At 36.0% G+C, this 18655-nt stretch overlaps 1 protein-coding gene across 3 annotated transcripts in view; it reads left to right on the top strand.

Moving 5' to 3' along the window:
* LOC147512159 (protein ROOT HAIR DEFECTIVE 3-like) overlaps positions 1-17894 on the top strand; it is a 44854-nt gene extending 26960 nt beyond the window's left edge. The window contains exons 11-15 of one of the 3 annotated variants that reach the window (XM_086595130.1): positions 2355-2526; positions 9418-9560; positions 12427-12525; positions 14018-14075; positions 17653-17894. In XM_086595130.1, coding sequence (XP_086451256.1) covers positions 2355-2526; positions 9418-9560; positions 12427-12489 — 378 coding nt within the window. In that variant the 3' untranslated portion in view covers positions 12490-12525; positions 14018-14075; positions 17653-17894. Of the gene's footprint in view, positions 1-2354; positions 2527-9417; positions 9576-12426; positions 12526-14017; positions 14076-17652 lie in introns of all 3 variants that reach the window. The other 2 variants (XM_086595129.1, XM_086595132.1) reach the window with 2 other exon arrangements.
* Positions 17895-18655: the final 761 nt, after the last annotated feature.

Raw genomic sequence — 18655 nt, forward strand, 5'->3', positions numbered from 1 at the left:
ATATATATATATATATATATATATATATATATATATATATATATATATATCCCCGACTCTTAAACGGACTAGTCCGTTTACGGACTTGTGTCTTGAACAGCTTATATAGTATCATGAACAACTTATATAGTGTCTTGAACAATTTTTTTAATTTACACTTACTAAATTTTTAATTTATGCTTATATATGACATTATATAAATTGTGCAAGACATTATATAAGCTGCGCAAGACACTATATAACAAGTCCGTAAACGGACGTCCGTTTAAGAGCTAGGCTATATATATATATATATATGGGAACTATCGAGCAGGTTTCGTTTACCACACTTTTTATACCATACCCCACAACTTTATGTACAACGTGAATTATAACCTAAGTTTTTGTGGATGTGTTCAACTAACCATAAAGATCACCTCTACAAAATTTCAACTCATTTGATAATGTTTAAGTATGTCAAAAGATGATTGCAAAATTGAAAAATCTTAGCTGTTTAAAAAAAATCAAAATTGAGAACGATTTTTAACTAGGTTAGAGATTTCTAAATGAGACGAATTTTTGTGGAGATGTTATCAATAGTTAGTATATCATATCACAAATTATTAGCACTTAACTCATCTTATAAGGGGGGTGTGGTATAAAATATGGTATAAAAAGTATGGTAAATGGAACCTGCTCGATATGATAAATGAGTTAAGGGATTATAATTTGTGGATATGATATACTAATTATAGATAGCATTTACACAAAAATTCATCTCATTTGGAAATCTCTAACCTAGCTAAAAATCATTGTTAACTTTGAATTTTTTTTAACGACTTAGATTTTTCGATTTTGCAATTATCTTTTGACATAGTTAAACATTTTTAAATTAGTTGAAATTTTATAGGGGTGATCGTCATGGTTAGTTGAACACATTCACAAAAAACTAGGTTATAATTCACATTGTAGGTGAAGTTGTGGGGCATAATATAAACTATGATATAAAAAATATGGTAAACGAAACCTGCTCATATGGTAACACAAAGGGTGCAACACGAAGAGTTCTCAAGAATATTTCATGAAAATTTTGAAAGGAATATGTGAAATTCATACGCAGTCATGCTTGTGTATGAATCTAGTAAGCAAAACAGAAATAATGATTAATCAAAAACTTATCACCGAGGATTGTGATCAGCACAATTTCCTTAAGATGAAAAACGTTGCCGGTATGAATAGCTGTCAGCCTCAAGCGCACACCTCCCAGGATACAACAGTTAAGGAGTCAATCACCAGCAAATGACAAACTAGCTCTACAAGAACTCTCAGTACTCCAAACATGTTTTTAAGCAGAACGATTTTTAAAGAAGCTTTTGTTCACCTTCTTGACAAAACAGAAAACTCTTATTTTATAGATAGATGCTAAGTTCGTAACTGAAGGCAAGAATCACTCCAATAACGGCACGACTCTACTGGCTAGTCTGAACGCAAGAAAAACGTGATTTTCTGGAAACAGTTTTGGAAAGACCAAAAGAGATTTTTGCAAAAACAAGCCTAGCACCTCTCGAGAGCCCCCAAACCAAGGCAGCCTTGTGTGCACACGAGTACCTCCTTATATCTCTCTACACTATCTCTCTATAAGGACACAAGATAATATAAACTTAAGAGACTTAAGTTTAGTAACCAATGTGGGACTAAAACCCCCACATTTTAGAGTGGTAGAGACATAAGGTCATGGGTTCAAACCCATAGGGACACAATTTCATTCAAGTTTTCAACAATCCCCCGCCACAACTAAAGCTGGATATTTCTTACACTACAGTCATCTAGAATATGTGCAGTACACAAACTCAGTGCCGTAGGTGTAGGATGAACAGTTGTGCTTGATTAGCAAGGAGCCAAGAAGTGCAGGGTGTTATGTGAAATATTGTCCATTTGTTTGGTGACAATGGGATAGGGAAAATTAATATAAGCCTTGTTGCAAGTGAGGGATAACATATAAGGATTTCTTCCAGATGTAGAAGGAAATGGTTTCTTTCCCACTACTTGCAACCTTACGATACGTGCTACTTCGCATGCATTTCATCATGATAATAATTTGTTTATGGTGGGATTTTCAATTCAGAACTTCTGTTGTTTCTTGAACAGAACATCCTTGAACTTCTCTTGAATTGGCTCAGGCTTTGGTTGAGTTATTTTTGGCTGGACTTTTGCATACGAAATCAACTATGTTCGTTCTAAGTGGGATGCCATATTTCCATGCTTTTCTTATTTAGCTGTGCTATATCTTTTCCATTTTTTGCCTGATTAACAAATGACAAGTTCGATATATAAGAAATATTGCTGGGCTTATCTTCTCTAATGCTAATTTGTAGCTAATGCAACCTGCCTATCATTCCATGCTGGCACATCTGCGCTCTCAAACTCTAGATGATTTCAAGGATGCTTTTTATAAGGCTCGTAACCGTAACCGAGGGGAAACAACTGCTGTGGCTGCTTATGATTGCATGATACATTTTATGTCAGTATTTGATGAAGGATGCACAGGTATATTTCTTTGTTAATCTATATTGTGTTTAGGAACTTAAATTAAAGGTTGATCCAATAATCTTTTTTTGAATTTAACTTTACCCAAAAAATGAATATCTGGCCTAGTGTTAGTGTTAGTGTTAGTAAAGATTACAATGTTCTAGGGTCCAAGTAGCAATAGAAGCCACTCGACCACACTCAAACTCCCCCAGTTTATTTCCCCAATTACAAAGCTTGCTCATCTCCAGTGGCGGAGTGAGGAAATTCCTCTAGGGGGGGCCTAGTGTAAAGTGCTAGGAGGAACCCATTTGAGGTAGTGACCGAATGACCTCCACTACAGACTTCTACAGGTGATGCTTCTTACTTTGCCTCTCTTCGATTCAATTGTGGGTTATGCTCACTCCAAAAATTCTTTTAATTTCTTTTAGAGCACGAAGGCCTTTGTTTTACTTTGTAAAAGTATTAGGAAAACAAGCCTTAGTCTACTATTTCCTAGCGAAAAATGACATCGACTACAATAATAGAATCACCCGGGCAAACCAAACCTCCTCCTAGTGTCTAGGTGGGTCTGAATAGTAGTGTTTTTTTTCTTTTTTTTCAGTACTAGGTGCCTAAACAAGTACTACTAATTTACTTTTTGTCCCAAGCTCAGGGGGCCTATGCCCTACCTGGCCTCTACATGGCTCCGCCACACTGCTCATCTCACTAGCATGTCCTAATACACATGAAATTAACAAACTTTACATTCATAGACAATGTTGTAACACATGCTCAGTCAAATAGAAGCTCCTAGAGTCATTTTCAAAATATTAACAACTTATATATTGTGGGTGTGCATGGGTATCTGATTACCTTAAACCGAACCAGAACCGTTTATAGCGGTTCTAGGTCCTAAAATGTTAGACCCATGCATTAAAAGTGGGTCTTCAAGAACCGAACCGATAAAGAATCGAACTCATTAAAACCGAATAGTAAAAAACCGGTTGGTACCCAAACCGAAACCAGAACCGATTATTATGATTTTGATATATAAAGTTTAGTATTATATTACATTAAATAAATGTAAACTCAAACATTATAATATATAGTTTTTTTTTAGGAGTAAAATTCTACTAAATATATAGGCCAAGGTAGCATAATAATGAATGTATATTATTAAATGTAAGTTTTGTAACATTATATTGAACACATGTATTATAAAATATTAATAATAATGTCAACAAGTACACTCACGAATACTATGAATTAATACATTGTATATATTAACTAATAAACATGTACATTATAATATTTATATAATCTTTTGGGGTCTTAATAGGAGAGTTGAGAGGCTCTCCATCTAACATAGCTACGGACCCTTTTTGCCTGTAAGGCTCTGACTTATCAGTTGAATATTTGTCTCTGACCTTAGACAAAGAGGTGGACGCACCAAAGACAAAAGTATTTGTGTGCTTTGCCAGTGAGAGTACAAGTTGACTAGGGACATTGGTTGTTGTGTCATGTTGCGTCAACATCAGCTTTTCTCTAGGATACACTCCATTGTTGATACGACTAACCAACTCATAAGAGATTTCAGCTTTTTCACGTGAAGGAGTCTACCCAATCTTAGCATGCGCCTAATTTTCCTTAACATGCGCTTCATTCAACGGTTCAAAATGGGGAGACTGATCTGATGTTTCACATCGATTGTTTCTATCTTGCTACCTTCCGGATCATTTGCTTCATTCAGCTCTTGCAATAGGTTGTGGCCAGCAAAATGAGTCACAGATGCATCTTTTTCACATTCAAACTGATTTCCAGGTTCTTTTTTCCATCTAGGCGATGGTTTAATGTGAGGAGCTTGAACCATAACCGTATTTTCTCCAGCCAAGAACCAATAACAACCAGATGGGTTGTCCTTTGTAATTGGGTTTTGACAGTGATTTTCAGTGTGGCCTAGCATTGCACATTTGAAGCATATCGGACCAGTTTTCTCGTAACGAAATACAACTAATGTTTTCTTGCCATTTGGGAGCTTTGAAAAGTTTCCAGCAACAAGCGGGACAAGAGGATTGACCTCTACTTTGAGCCTTGCGTAACCTACACATGCTTGGTATGTGTCCGGGAGTATTCTTCAATCCGGCTTCAGTAGCGATGTTCATGACTGTCTTTTTGCTACTAATAAGGCCTGGAGGGAGCTTGTGAAGTTGGACCCAGATAATAGTTGAATCAAAGTCGATGTGTGAGACATCGGTGAGTGGATCATAGTCCTTGATCAGGAGAAGGTTACCCACAATGGTCCAAGGTTGTCTTTTTTTCACCTCAACAAGCACACTTGAATCTTCAAATTATGCCAAAAAGAGGGGGTCCTCTTTGTTATGATAGCCTAAAAAACGCAAGCACATTACTATTGGGACTTCCCAGAAGTTATGGATAAGCTCCATTATCTTCTTGGGTTAGGTTTTTCTGCTTCCTAAGAGTTGAAGAGCTACGATGTTTTTACCATGCTCAACCAACTCATCATCCCAAACTTCTTGTGGGAAGTTTGTTTCGGTCACCTTTGTACCCGGTAGAGAGAGCACTCTTTGGAATGATTCCTCGAGCTCACTCATGTTTTCCAAGATGTTGAGTTCCAGAGTGGAGAGAAGGAGCAACGCTTGATAGAGGAAGAAAGTTGTAGGGTCCGTAGAAGTAGAAGTTGAAGTTTGGAAGATAGAGAGAATAGAGGCAAAACTTGGAACAGAGAGCAGACTTTTTAGCTGGAGTAGTGGTTTGAAAAACCTTTGAGGTTTTAAGAGATTAACATCGTTGATGATAAGTAGGACTATGTTGCGTCTAACGTGGAAGCTATCACAACAACTACCAACAAGACTATTCAACAACTCTCCAAGCTCAACCCAATATCAACACAAGGCATATAAACTAAATAGGGGAGAAGATAAAAACATACTCACACAAGACCAAATTTTACGTGGTTCGGCAATTTGTCTACGTCCACACGGAGAGCCTTTGATATATTAGATGTACTAGATACAAGATTACAAAGAGGAGCACTCAACACTCACTTAAAATGTATCACTCACACTCACAAAGAATGTTCACTCTCTTTTCTTCTTGGTTTAGTTCTCTCACAATCTCTCTCACTTAGAAAAAGATTTCTCTCACAAAGAAAGGTTGAAGATTCATTCTTCTCTTAAAAAAAAGAATGAAGATGGATTAGGTTAGGTCGTGCTTGGACCTTGGGGGGCGACTTGGGCCTTGTGCTTTTTCAGGCCCAAAACAACATTATCCACCTCGGTGAGGTTTTAACACATAAAACCGAGCCGAACACAAGATCCATCAAGAATCACAAGTCGTCAAACCACATCGCGAACTCGCCGTCAATTGTCCCGAAGGACCTTACCCACAAAGAGCCATACCCACAAAAAGTCTTGCCCACAAAGAGCTATCTTCACAGAGAGTCATGCTCACAAAGAGTAATCACGCCCACGAAGGGCCATGCCTACGAAAGGCATCAATCAACAATGCATTAGCCTCCACCATTTGTGGAGTACCTCCAACCAATGTTGGAACTCAACTTCATAGTGAACCTTCTACAACCCAAAGTCGTCTTGCCCTTAGGCAATGAAACAAATTCCCAAGTACAAAACTTGTCACGAGCCTCCACCATTTCATGCATATCCACCGACCAATCTTTGCAATGACCATCTCTAACAACTTCTTCGAAGTCGTTTGGTTCATTACCCTCGATATTCAGTGTGTAGGCAACCGAGTCCGGTCGACCATAATGCTTCACTGGCTTATCATGCCCATACTTCGTAACTTGTTTCACACATCTCTTTTGCTTTGATCTAGCCAAAGCTTGTTGCTCAGGTTGTTGTAGCTCTACTTCTTATTGAATAGTTCTTTCATTTAGAACATCACTCTCTATAGCATCCTCTGACGCTTCCATCTCAATCACTTAAGATTCTATAGAATCACCACTATTTCCAGCCTTCTCCGGCCTACTAAAATGTAGCACTGAAGTCTCATCAAAGGTAACTTCACTGCTAACTAGGAACTTGTGGTTCTCAAGATACCACAATCTGTATCCCTTTCCTCCTTTTGCATAGCCTAAGAATATAGCTTTCTTAGCTTTAGAATAAAGCTTACTATCTTTCATATGGTAGTAAGCACTAGATCCAAACACGTGCAAAGTATCATAAACAACTGGTTTCCCTGTTCACACCTCATAAGGTGTCTTGCAGTCTATCGTCGGAACTGGTGATCTATTATACAAGTAACACGTCATGGCTACTGTATCTGCCCAGAACTCTTTGCCAAGATTGGCATTGGAGAGCAAACATCTCGCTCTTTCAAGCAACGTTCTATTCATCCACTCTACCATCACATTCTGCTACGGCGTGCCCCTCACTGTCCAGTGTCTAGCAATACCATATTGCTCACAGAACTCCTTGAAAGGACCATAGGTATACCTAGTACCATTATCATACCTCAAAGTCTTCACCTTTCTTTCTGTGTGTTTCTCAACCATTGTTTTCCACCTTTTAAATATCTCGAAAACTTCATCCTTGGACTTTAAGATATATACCCACACATAGCGTGTATAATCATCGATGAAGGAGACATAATACCGATTACCTCCTTTAGAAGCCACTCTAGAGGGTCCCCACACATCCGAATGCACATAATCCAGGATGTCTCTCGTATTGTGCTTGCTTGTATGGAACTTGACTCTGCACTGCTTGCCTTAGACACAATGCTCACAGAATTCCGTACTTGGTTTCTCCAAGTCTGTCAGTAACCCTCGCTTGCACAACTCAGACAATCCCCTTTGGCTCATATGCCCAAGGCATATATGCCACAATTTTGTGCACTCAGAATTATCACCACATGTACCCACTGCTACATCGCCTATCACTGTACTACCTAACAAAGTATACAAGTTTCTATATCTTTGACCCTTCATAATGACTAAAGAACCACTAATGATCTTTAGGACTCCACCATTTCCCACAAACTTGTGGCCTTTGGAATCCAAAGTACCAAGAGAAATTAGGTTCTTCTTTAATTCAGGAACATGCCTCACATCGGTTAAAGTCCTCACCACACCATCATGCATCTTGACCCGTATAGTTCCAATTCCTATCGTCTTACAAGCAACGTCATTACCCATCAAAACGGAACCTCCACTCAAGTTCTCATAGGTAGCAAACCACTTCCCATTTGAACACATGTGGTAGGAACACCCGGAATCAAGAATCCACTTTTTGGTCATGTGGTCTTCTTGTGTAGACACCAAAAGACTTACATCATCCCCATCAAAGCCGGAAGCAAGACTTGTTTCACTAACATTCTCATTCTCAAACTTACCACTCATCTTGTTACTTTTTTTCGGGCTAGGGCAATCACATAGATAATGCCCATTTTCCTTGCAATTGTAGCACCGTACATGTTTTAAAGGCTTCTTAGAACTACCCTTCCACTTGCTTGTGGAAGTCATCTCATTCGACATCACCCTCGCCGTATTTTTTTGTGCTTCTTTATCAAAGTTCTCTCCTTCAAACCTTGCATTTGACATCTTGGGAGCCATTTCCACAAGTCACACAAAGCAACCCACAAGAAACTTCACTTGAGAATTTTATCAAACACTTTGCCTACACAAATTTTGAGCACTATGGTTCTTCACCAAAACTCAAAATCCTAGGTCGTATACCTCGTTCCGATACCAATTGTTGCGTCTAACGCGAAAGCTATCACAATAACTACCAACAAGACTATTCAACAACTCTCCAAGCTCAACCCAATATCAAAACAAAGCATATAAACTAAATAGAGAAGATAAAAACATACTTATACAATACCAAGTTTTACGTGGTTCGGCAATTTGCCTACGTCCACACGACGAGCCTTTGATAGATTAGATGTACTAGATACAAGATTACAAAGAGGAGCACTCAACACTCACTTAGAATGTATCACACACACTCACAAAGAATGTTCACTTTCTTTTCTTCTTGGTTTAGTTCTCTCACAATCTCTCACTTAAAAAAAAGATTTCTCTCACAAAGAAAGGTTGAAAATTCATTTTTCTCTCAAAAAAAAAGGATGAAGATTAGGTTAGGTCGTGCTTGGGCCTTGGGGGCCCACTTGAGCATTGGGCTTTTTCAGACCCAAAACAATAGACTACATATGTCCATGTGAATTGAGCCATAGGATTTTGTTGATTCACAATGATTTTCATCTTTGTGCTGACGTGGCAAACACTAAGCGAGACTTTGCTCTTCTGTTTGTTATTAAGGATACTTTGCTCGTCTGAGCGTGTTGGATGAACCAAGTTTATAAAGAATGTAGAATCACAAAGAGCAAAGTATCCTTAATAGAGCACTACCAGAAAGTGGAAAAATGTGCTAGCGTCGTTTTGGAGGTGCCTACCGGTCAAGTCTTGGAGGTTTTCCCCAAGGTCTTGGCATCTTGGGATTGAATCCCACCGTCATCATGGAAAAATGAATTTAAGGGTTTAGGGAAATAAAATTGTGACAAAAAAATAAAATAAAAATGACAGGATAAGTTAGGTTTGTCATGTCGTCCTAGTCCTATGTATAAATTGTTCTATGCAGTATATCGATAATGCCACTATCGGGCACAATTTGTTTTGCCGTAAAATGTTCGCATTAATGATTCTTTTTACATATATATAAATCCTTGTAAAATTTAATGATCTGGCATAATAAAAGGCAAAGTTATGAAAGAATAATGTCGTGTGTGAGACTGTGAGGGTGTGACTACTCTGCATGTGCAAATTCTCGGTGTAAAATTTTTTCTCCGTGTTACAACTTACAAGTCTCTTTTGATGATTGATTTTTTCAATAATCTTTTTACCTCTCAATGTTATTGTGTCCTGATCTTACTAAGCATACACTCATACAGACGTTGATATGAAAGAAGCAAACTGGGACCAAGCTAGGGCTGAGAGGAATTTACTTATGCTTCATATTCAAGCACATGTTGCTGCTGCTCTGGCCATGGTTGATAAAGCAGCATGCTCAGTCGCGAACCCACATGCAATCAAGGTGTTAATAGTCCCGGTATTTTTCTAGCTCTCTTAAAATTTCATGTCATCAATTCTTATTAAAACGAGAATTCCTCTCCTATTGAAAATAAAAATTTTAACACCTCTAATTAAAACGGGAATTATTCTCTTATTATAATGAGAATTCATCTCCTATTAAAAAAGAAAAATCTAACACTTCTAATTAAATGGGAATCATTCACCTATTAAAAACGGGATCTCTCCTCCAATTAAAAACATGTTTTTAAAATTTAATTAAAATAATTTGTTGAGAAATTAAAACGGTCACAAGGGGTATTTTTCTAGCTCTTAAAATGGGTCGCGGTATTGACACCCTACTTTATGGAATTGGCACCCCTTTGACCAATTCAAAGGTACTGGCACCCCTCCATTAATCACATAAAAAACAATCACGGCAAGAAACTACCGTGAGATCGCATAATTCATGGCATCAGGTTGCCGCGAGATCCCATATCCCTAGAAGGTGGTTGCTGTGGATCCTTTTTTCTTTTAAATTTTTTTTAATAGCCACTGTAAAAAAAAATTGTTGCCGCGAGATGGTTGTGTTCATTAAAATGTAGTCTTTGCTTGTGTAGATTATCAAAACTTTTGATCACAAGTTTTTTTTTTATAACATATGAAAATATTTGCCGCGAGATAGCAAAATTATGCTTCGATTATACATTTTTTTTGTCATGGTTTTGGTATTGTTCTTGGAGTGTATAAAGAAATTTTAAAAAAGAAAATGAGATATCCATATGTCGTGTGTTCAATACGCAAAATTTGAAGTGAAAAAAACAAAAAACAAAAAACAAAAAACACAAAAAGAATGTTCCGCGGCAGCTGCCTGCCGTGGGATATGGGATCTTGCGGCAACCCGATGTCGTAGAACTATTGGGCATGTGGGGTGTAAAAGGACATATAAGAAATAACCATTATTGTTTTACTTTTTAGCAAAAGGGTGTCAATCCCATAAAGTGGGGTGCTAATACTGCGCTCCTTAAAATTTTACGTCATCAACTCCTATTAAAACGGGAATTCCTCTCCATTGAAAAGAAAAATTATAACACTTCAAATTAAAAATTAAAACGGAAATCATTCTCCTATTATAATGGGAATTCCTCTCCTATTGAAAAAGAAAAATCTAACACTTCAAATTAAAACGGAAATTTTTCTCCTATTAAAAACGGGAATCACACTTCTAAATTAAAACAGGATCCCTCCTCCAATTAAAAAACGGGTCAGGTTTTTAAAACTTAATTAAAACAATTTGTTGAAAAATTAAAAACGGGTTTTAAATACTTGATTAAAACAATTTGTTAGGAAATTAAAACAGGTTAGCGACGAAAACAGGAATCACGATTTGTTAGAAAAAATTTATATGTATAGTTATGATTATTGAGCAAATTTTTAAAAGAGTCAGTGCGTATGCACGGGTCTACTTTCTAGTCTATACTTATTTTTGTTAATTGGGTAATCTTTAATTTCTAATATATTATTTTTTAATATGTTTATTATTTATTTTTTCGATAAATCACGTCTTTTACTTAAATTGAAACATGCACTACGCCGGAATCTTCATGAGATTACCCACATCTAACTCCTTGAACTCCCTGTGAACAAGATCATGAGCATGCATCTACATTGACCATTCTACTTATCTACTCAAAATTACATGACTTAAAACTAGAAGAAATCTTACTAATGTAAACAACAACATATATTTATATGCTACAACATACACTAATATGTTGATTATGTACTTTGTTACGGTTGTTTTTCTATTAATCTGTCGACTTGTTGTCACTGGTCACTTTGCGCTAGCCCTAAGATTCACTTATACTACGTCACTTGAAAAATAATTTATTTTCTTTTTCAAGATTGTGTATGTGTTTTCCTACACGTATTGCACTTGGTAAAGAATAAAAATTACACGGGCAAACTTTCATGAGTTAAAACCTTAATTGACATCCCATGTATAAGGGTGGAATTCGAGCTAAACGAACCGAGCTTTACCATGCTCAAGCTCGGCTCGTTAATTACACGAGTTTTCAATTGAGCTCTAGCTTGGCTCATTTAGTTAAACGAGCCGAGCCCGAGCCGAGTTTGAATGGCTCGGTCATTTTACACTACAAATATGCTATTTGAGTTAAATGAGCCGAGCTTCATCAAGCTCATTTGTTACACGAGCTTTAATTTGAGCTCGAGCTCGGCTCATATATTTAAACAAACGAGCTCGAGCCGAGCCGAGCCACTCAGCTCAAATTCCACCCTTACCCATGTAGGTGTCTCTTCATATTTAATCTAGATCCTTATTTCACAGCTAGATCTGCTACAAAGATTGTATCTCTCTGTATATGAGAAAATTGGCAGAACCAGTCTACCGGCCTTCCTAGCCTCCTAGGTACTAATAAAGCATACATTGCTTTCCTGTAGATCAGTTTCAGCTCAAATAGACATCCTTAATAGCCCATCCCACAATCCTACAGTTCTATCAAGTAGTCAAATACCGACAACAGTTCCTGAAGTGTCTGCCTTCAGCCATCTATTTGGTATGCTAGATGAACTGGATTTTTCAGGTTTCCTTGTCATATCCTTTTTCAGTCACGGTTCTTCTGGAATGGATAATAACATGGAAATTTGAGCTCTCAAACTTATTGTGTTTTTAGTGTGACGTTCCAACTTTGTGTGTTAGGACATTTTAAATTGGATCGCTTTTATTGAGTTCCTAGTTTAACCTACAAGGTATAAAGACATTAGTATAGTATTTAGTAACACCAACTTTTCTATTCGCTATTTTCTTTTTTTCAAAATTATTATTCTTGGATATCTCATACGATTTTGTAATTCTGTTTTGAAATTTTCAGGAACGCCGCGGAACAAGAAAACGAGATGTGGCGCTAGGACTCGGAAAAGTTGTCTCTCACTAGCCTCACTAGCTTGTAACTTGGCCGGGATACCAGCTCGTAATAATACCTATAACTCTATTCATCATATTATGGTTTATCTTAAATTTCCCAAGTCAAAAAGATTTTTTTTTTTACTTTAAATAACACACAGTACAGCACAAAACAGCAAGTAACTCAAAAGCACAAATGTGTGCCACAAAACCACAGTTTTTTTAAAATCACCCACAAGGACCGGGACAAGGAAACGTCATGTTTACTCCTAACACAAAATAAAAAATGGCCCGGGATTATAAAAAGTCACGTTTACCCCTGGCGCGATATAAAAAATAACCCAGTGTATGTAGTATGCCCACTCATTGTGCATACCTATTGCAGTATGCACATGCAACAATCAAATTCCATAGCTAAAAATATGTATATGCACAATCGCATTCAGTGTGCATATACACATTAATGATGTTAGCATGACCAAATTCGTGGTTTTTTTTGCAAGTAAAGGGTGTGCACAATGGTTGTGCATTTCACTGTTTTCATGTTAGGTTTTGCATGTTTACGGTTGCATGTTAGGAATTATGATTCATTTCCATGTTAGGAAATGCGTATGCACAATAATGATTGTGCAAACCTGTTTGAGTAAACACACAAAAATCAGTGATCATAGCTATTGGGGTATATGCACAATGATTTTGCATGCCCAACGAACACGAGGTATATGCAATGATTGTGCATACCTACAACAATCACATGAGGTATGCACAATCATTGTGAATAGTATACCTCTTATTAGGGTATGCACAATCCGTATGCACACTTGTTATTAGAGTATATATGCACAGTGATTGTGCATATATACCTCATGTTTCAGGTATACATATCCCAATAGGCCGGTACGCATAGACAATGTGCATACCGGTATACACAAACAATGTACGGACAACAATCAGTTTGCATGTCTAAAATAGGTACACACAATCAGTGTGCATACTTATTGGGGTATGCACAATGTGAGTACATAGTGGGGTATGCAACACATTCTATATATGTGCATACATATTGAGGTATGATCATATTCAGATCATCTCCACAAAAAATTATCTTCACTGTGTCAGTACATCGTTTTAGAATGAGACATACACATTGATGCATGTATTTCTTTCCGGTAAATCTTCTTAGTTCAAATGATCATGCCTGACTAGGTTTGTTTGGATCAGTTTCAGACTTTATAGTCATATGTCATATTTGATTAAATGTAGGAGGCTTTTCTCTTGCACAATGTAAAATCAATATTTACTGTCTTAAACTATGGGGAATCCCAACTCAAAACCAATTGGTGATGAGTGGAGAGACCCAAGAACTTCTATACTTTTATGTAAGGTTGTAAACATACCATCTGGGCCGGGACTATACTAACATCTTAACATACTGCATGATGTAAACACACACTTACAAGGTCATGTAACTAACATAGTCTCCCATGTTTGGCTGAATGATTTTATATATTTAATTTTGGGGGAAAGAATACCGCTTATTAATTTTCTTTTACTATTAGCGTCTCTGGGTTCGTGATGGCTTGACGTCTCCTGGCAACAGTTTTTATTTGATTACAGGTATGTTTTTCTCTCTTAATGAGTTTTATTATAGTCAAGGTGTTAAACTTTTTACAGCTCAGTGGTAGTAGTCTATGCTTTAAATATTACTTACTTGTGTAACTGTGCTACTTACCAAAGCTAATGTATGTTGAGTAGCATAGAATCTGTTGATAGTGTTGTTTTTAGGAACCAAGAAACCGTTAATTTCGTAGGTGTCATTAGGCATAAAATATGTGTTCTGTTACAATGTTTGGTACTTTGGGCAACTGAGATGATTTATTAATTATGAGTGGTGTATAGTGGTTGCCCGACTGATTTATTACGGTGTAAATATAATGTGGGCATATGGGTACTATTGTAGTATTGTAGGATATACAATGAGGTGAAATATTAACTCTAAAGTGATAAGCGCAAAAAGGGGTTTAATTTGTTGATATGACAAAACAACGATACAATACTATAAATATTGGGACAAGTTAACAACTATTTAGATTTCTCAGCCATTTTGAGTAAACATGGGACATTAAGCTAAGTTAACAAATCACGGAGGGCAGTTTGGAAGTTTGGATAGTCAGTAGTTAGGACAATTGAAGAAACTGAGACAGTAAGTCTGGTGGAACGCCTCCTTCCAAGAGACATGGACGTCTTGGATTTAGGAAGGCTAGAGAGATGAATATATTAGTGCTAGCGAACCACTGTTGTAGGTTAATTAAGGATTCAGATTCTTTATGGGTGATGTCTTCCATTAGTATTTATAAATGTAGTTGGGGGAATGAGGAAGGTAATGAAGGGGGGCACTAAAAAGTCTTACTTCTGGAAAAGGTGTGTTGTAAGCTATGGAGGATATCAAAGGAGGTTTACTCTGGAAAGTGGGGGATGGCTCAAGGATACCTATTCTCTCTGAAACTTGGATCCTTATGAATAATAAACCTACTTATCTTAGTCAGTATGTTAATCTTGATCTTCACAGAGTGGATCAACTCCTTGACATTTATAACATGTTTTGGAATCTTGATAGACTAGGAGAGCTGTTTCCTGAGTCAGTTTGTTAGAGAATTAGTGATGCTCCTTTTAGAACTAGCTCTAAAGATAAGGTGGTGTGGTTTGAAGAAAGTAAGGGAGAGCACTCCGTTAAGTCAGCCTATAAACTTCTGACTAAAGAATATGAGCAAGGTCAATGCTCCAAATTTAATACCAAGACCATTAGGAAATTATGGGATTTGGAGCTAGATGCAGGTACATGGCAGTTTATGGAAAGCCTATGTGGGGGGACTTCCTACTAATGAATGGGTTTGGAAACACAAATGTAAAGGGGTTCATTCTTGTAGGTTTTGCTGGAAGGAGATTATGTCTGATGAACACATTTTCTTCAAGTGTGAATGAGCTAGTAGAAATTTCTGATTTGGCTCTATGCTAAACCTGAGAATTGATATGTATAAGGAGAGAGATCTAGTTGAGGGAATGGATAGAAGTGTTTGTAAATTGGAGTTGTATCATTGTGTGAAGAACAATCTGGGGATTATGCAAGCTAGTCTTTATGCATTTATCCTTTTGGCTGGAATGTTGTAACGACCGCTATTTTTCTATATGTATAAAAAGTTATTGAAAAGGTAATTAACCTCATATGTCTTACAATTTTGAATTATTATATTAAAATTTTATAACCTTGTGTAAAGTTTATTCATTAGAAGTTATAAAATCAAATACAGGCTTGCTAGAGTCATATATGGGCCTATTTAATATGTCACAGTTAGCCCATGGGGCAACATAAGTTCTTAGGCCTTTTTGAGATATATTAGAAGCTCAAAGGGTGACATATTAGGGGTTTTGAAAAATTAGATTTTATGTAATTTTTAATTTTAGATATATTTTAGGGTTAACTAGTATTAGCCAATTAGGATTTCCCCCTTACTAGATGAAGAAATTAGGGTCTCTCCCCTAAGTACACACAAAAAAAAAAAGTCGTCTTGGGGGTTGACTGTATTTTTTTTGTGTGTATTTTGGGGGAGATCCTAATTGGCTCATCTAGTGGGGGGTAATATTCGTTAACCCTATATTTTATTTATTTGTAGCCCTAAACAAAAATAAATAAAGGGGGAAAAAAGAAAATGAGAGAGTAGTGAAGCGAAGAAAGGAAATAATGAAATATAATTTTTGCTGTAAAAAGGTGAGTAGACATCATTTAATTATTTTTATTTTGTTATTGAGAATACTTATAGGTTAGGTAAGAAATAAATTGTTGTGTTTTAAATAATTAATAATATAGATTTATGACATAAAAACATTGATTACATTATTTCCTTGTTACAAATATTTTAACATTAATTGAGTTATTTTAGATTTACATTTCCCGTTGTTTTAGTTGTTAATTCAGTTATTCCAAGTTAGTTGAATAGTTTGAGCAAATATTTGATTTTATAATATTTTTAGAAGGTTTTTTTTTTTTTTTTTTGCGTAAATTTTACAGTCTTTGTTGGTCATGATTAAATTCTGAAAATTTTATGGTTTGTTTACATTATTGAGCACTATATTACAATTTAATTTCATAATTTTTAGATATGTGTAGATATTTAGATCCTACTTATTTATTGTAAATAAACATTTATTAGTGAAAAAAAGTTTTTTGAAAAAATAAACATGTTTGGTCACTATTTTTTTTTTGTAGAAAGTAGTTTTTCACCCAAAAAAACATGTTTTATGATAAATAGCAAAAACTTGTTTTTCAAGTTCAAGTTTAAAAACAGTTTTTTCTTCTCACTTTCTCATCCAGCTCCAAAGGCATATGGATTGCTCATTAGTGAAAAATGTCGAGATATGCAAAGATATTTCAAGAAAAATAGTTTTTAAGAAAAATCTCAACCAAACATATTTATTTAAAAATTATTTTTAGAATAAATATTTTTTCAGAAAAATACTTTTTGAGAAAAACTGATTTTTTGAAAAAATGAGATCCAAACACCCACTTATACTTATTATTTGATTTTGAAAAATTGTAAGATGATTTCATTTAGTATAAAAATTAATTATTATTACATTTATTATGAGAATTTTCTGTTTATTTACGTGGAAAATATATCATGAAATGATATCATGTGAATGATCACCCAAGAAAATAACTATGGTAATCGCCTTTAGGGTGTTACTGTAGGTGGTATTGATCGAATATGATGCGGAAATGACCACGTTTTATGCATTAGATTGCAATGTCGTAAAATATCTTTAATTACGAGTGAAGAGTTTTGCTACATGATATGAATACTATTATTAGTGATGTTTAACCTTATTTTACAAGAGGCTAGGACATATTAATATTGTATGAAGGGATGACGTCCTACCCTAGTTCGTGGTTAGCTTAAAGGTAATGTATAAATGCCAAGTAGATTAGAATTTGAGAAACCATTTGGAGGAAACTTCCGGCCATTTTTTGAGAAACAAAACTACCTATCTTCCGAGTTGTAATTAGTTATTTATTAATTAAGTTATTGTTAGGGTATGGTTATTGGTTGTATATATTCCTTGAGTTTATTTATGTTTTGTCTACTCATACCAACAAATTTAAATTTGCTAACCCTATGTATGTTTTGTTTTGCAACAGGGTGTGTTTTTTGGAGCGTAGTTGGTAGAGAACAATGAAGTTAGACGTTGGATTTGGGTGTGCTAAGAGCATAAGCCTGGGAGTCATATTTGATTTTAGTTTCCTTTATTATTACCTTTGGAAGGTTGAATTGTTATTTGGAATATTAATTTATACTGTTTGAAATTATATAATACTATTTAGATAATGGAGGTGGAACTTTTATAAATATTTATTGGAAGTCGACTACTTATTTATTTGAAGTTTATGCAATTGAGATTATGTTTAGCCAGACGTGTACACATCAACACGTGTCGTTCCTAGTTCACACACTGTCTTGAGTGATTAGATATTAGTCAGAAATGTGCAGTTTGTTTTTGGGGGGCATTGATACCAACTATGCCAAAATGAAATGTGCATTTTTAATTGAATATATGATTACTCAAATTTTGGGTGTGACAAATGTGGAGGGCTGGAAACGAGATGTGGATTGAAAACAGAGAGCCAGAGTTGGGCAAAATATACAAGCATACCACAAAGAAAGCAGATTGGAAACGAGATGTGGAAGGCTTCTGAATCTGAAGGAGGAAACTGAGAGCTAAAAATGATCCCCTAAGCTTGGAATTTGAATGTGCATTAATTTGTATTGTTCATACTAATTATTCCAAGTGGCATATGATCTTCTTTGATGGTGCTTTTAACAGGGGCATTGGCAAAGGTGCTGTGTATCTACAGCATCATAATATACTAAGAACGCCCAGAGGCAACGCACAATGGAGTTGCGTACATGCCTGTGCACTAAAACATGCCTTTCGTCTTGGGATTCAAGCTTTGAGTGCACCGTCTGAATCCAAAGCAAGAAATCAGAACCCCAAGACAAATCAAAGTTCATTATCACTGGTACACTATATTACATGTGATTATCATGTACTGCACCCCTTTAGCATCCTTCACATTCTTCTTCAAAGCCTTCTTTAGTGTTGTCATGACTGCACGAATCAGATTTCTTCTTGAAGTGAGCAAG

The sequence above is a fragment of the Coptis chinensis genome, chromosome 3 (assembly GCF_015680905.1).
Source record: "Coptis chinensis isolate HL-2020 chromosome 3, ASM1568090v1, whole genome shotgun sequence".
In the NCBI taxonomy this organism is placed as follows: Eukaryota; Viridiplantae; Streptophyta; class Magnoliopsida; order Ranunculales; family Ranunculaceae; genus Coptis; species Coptis chinensis.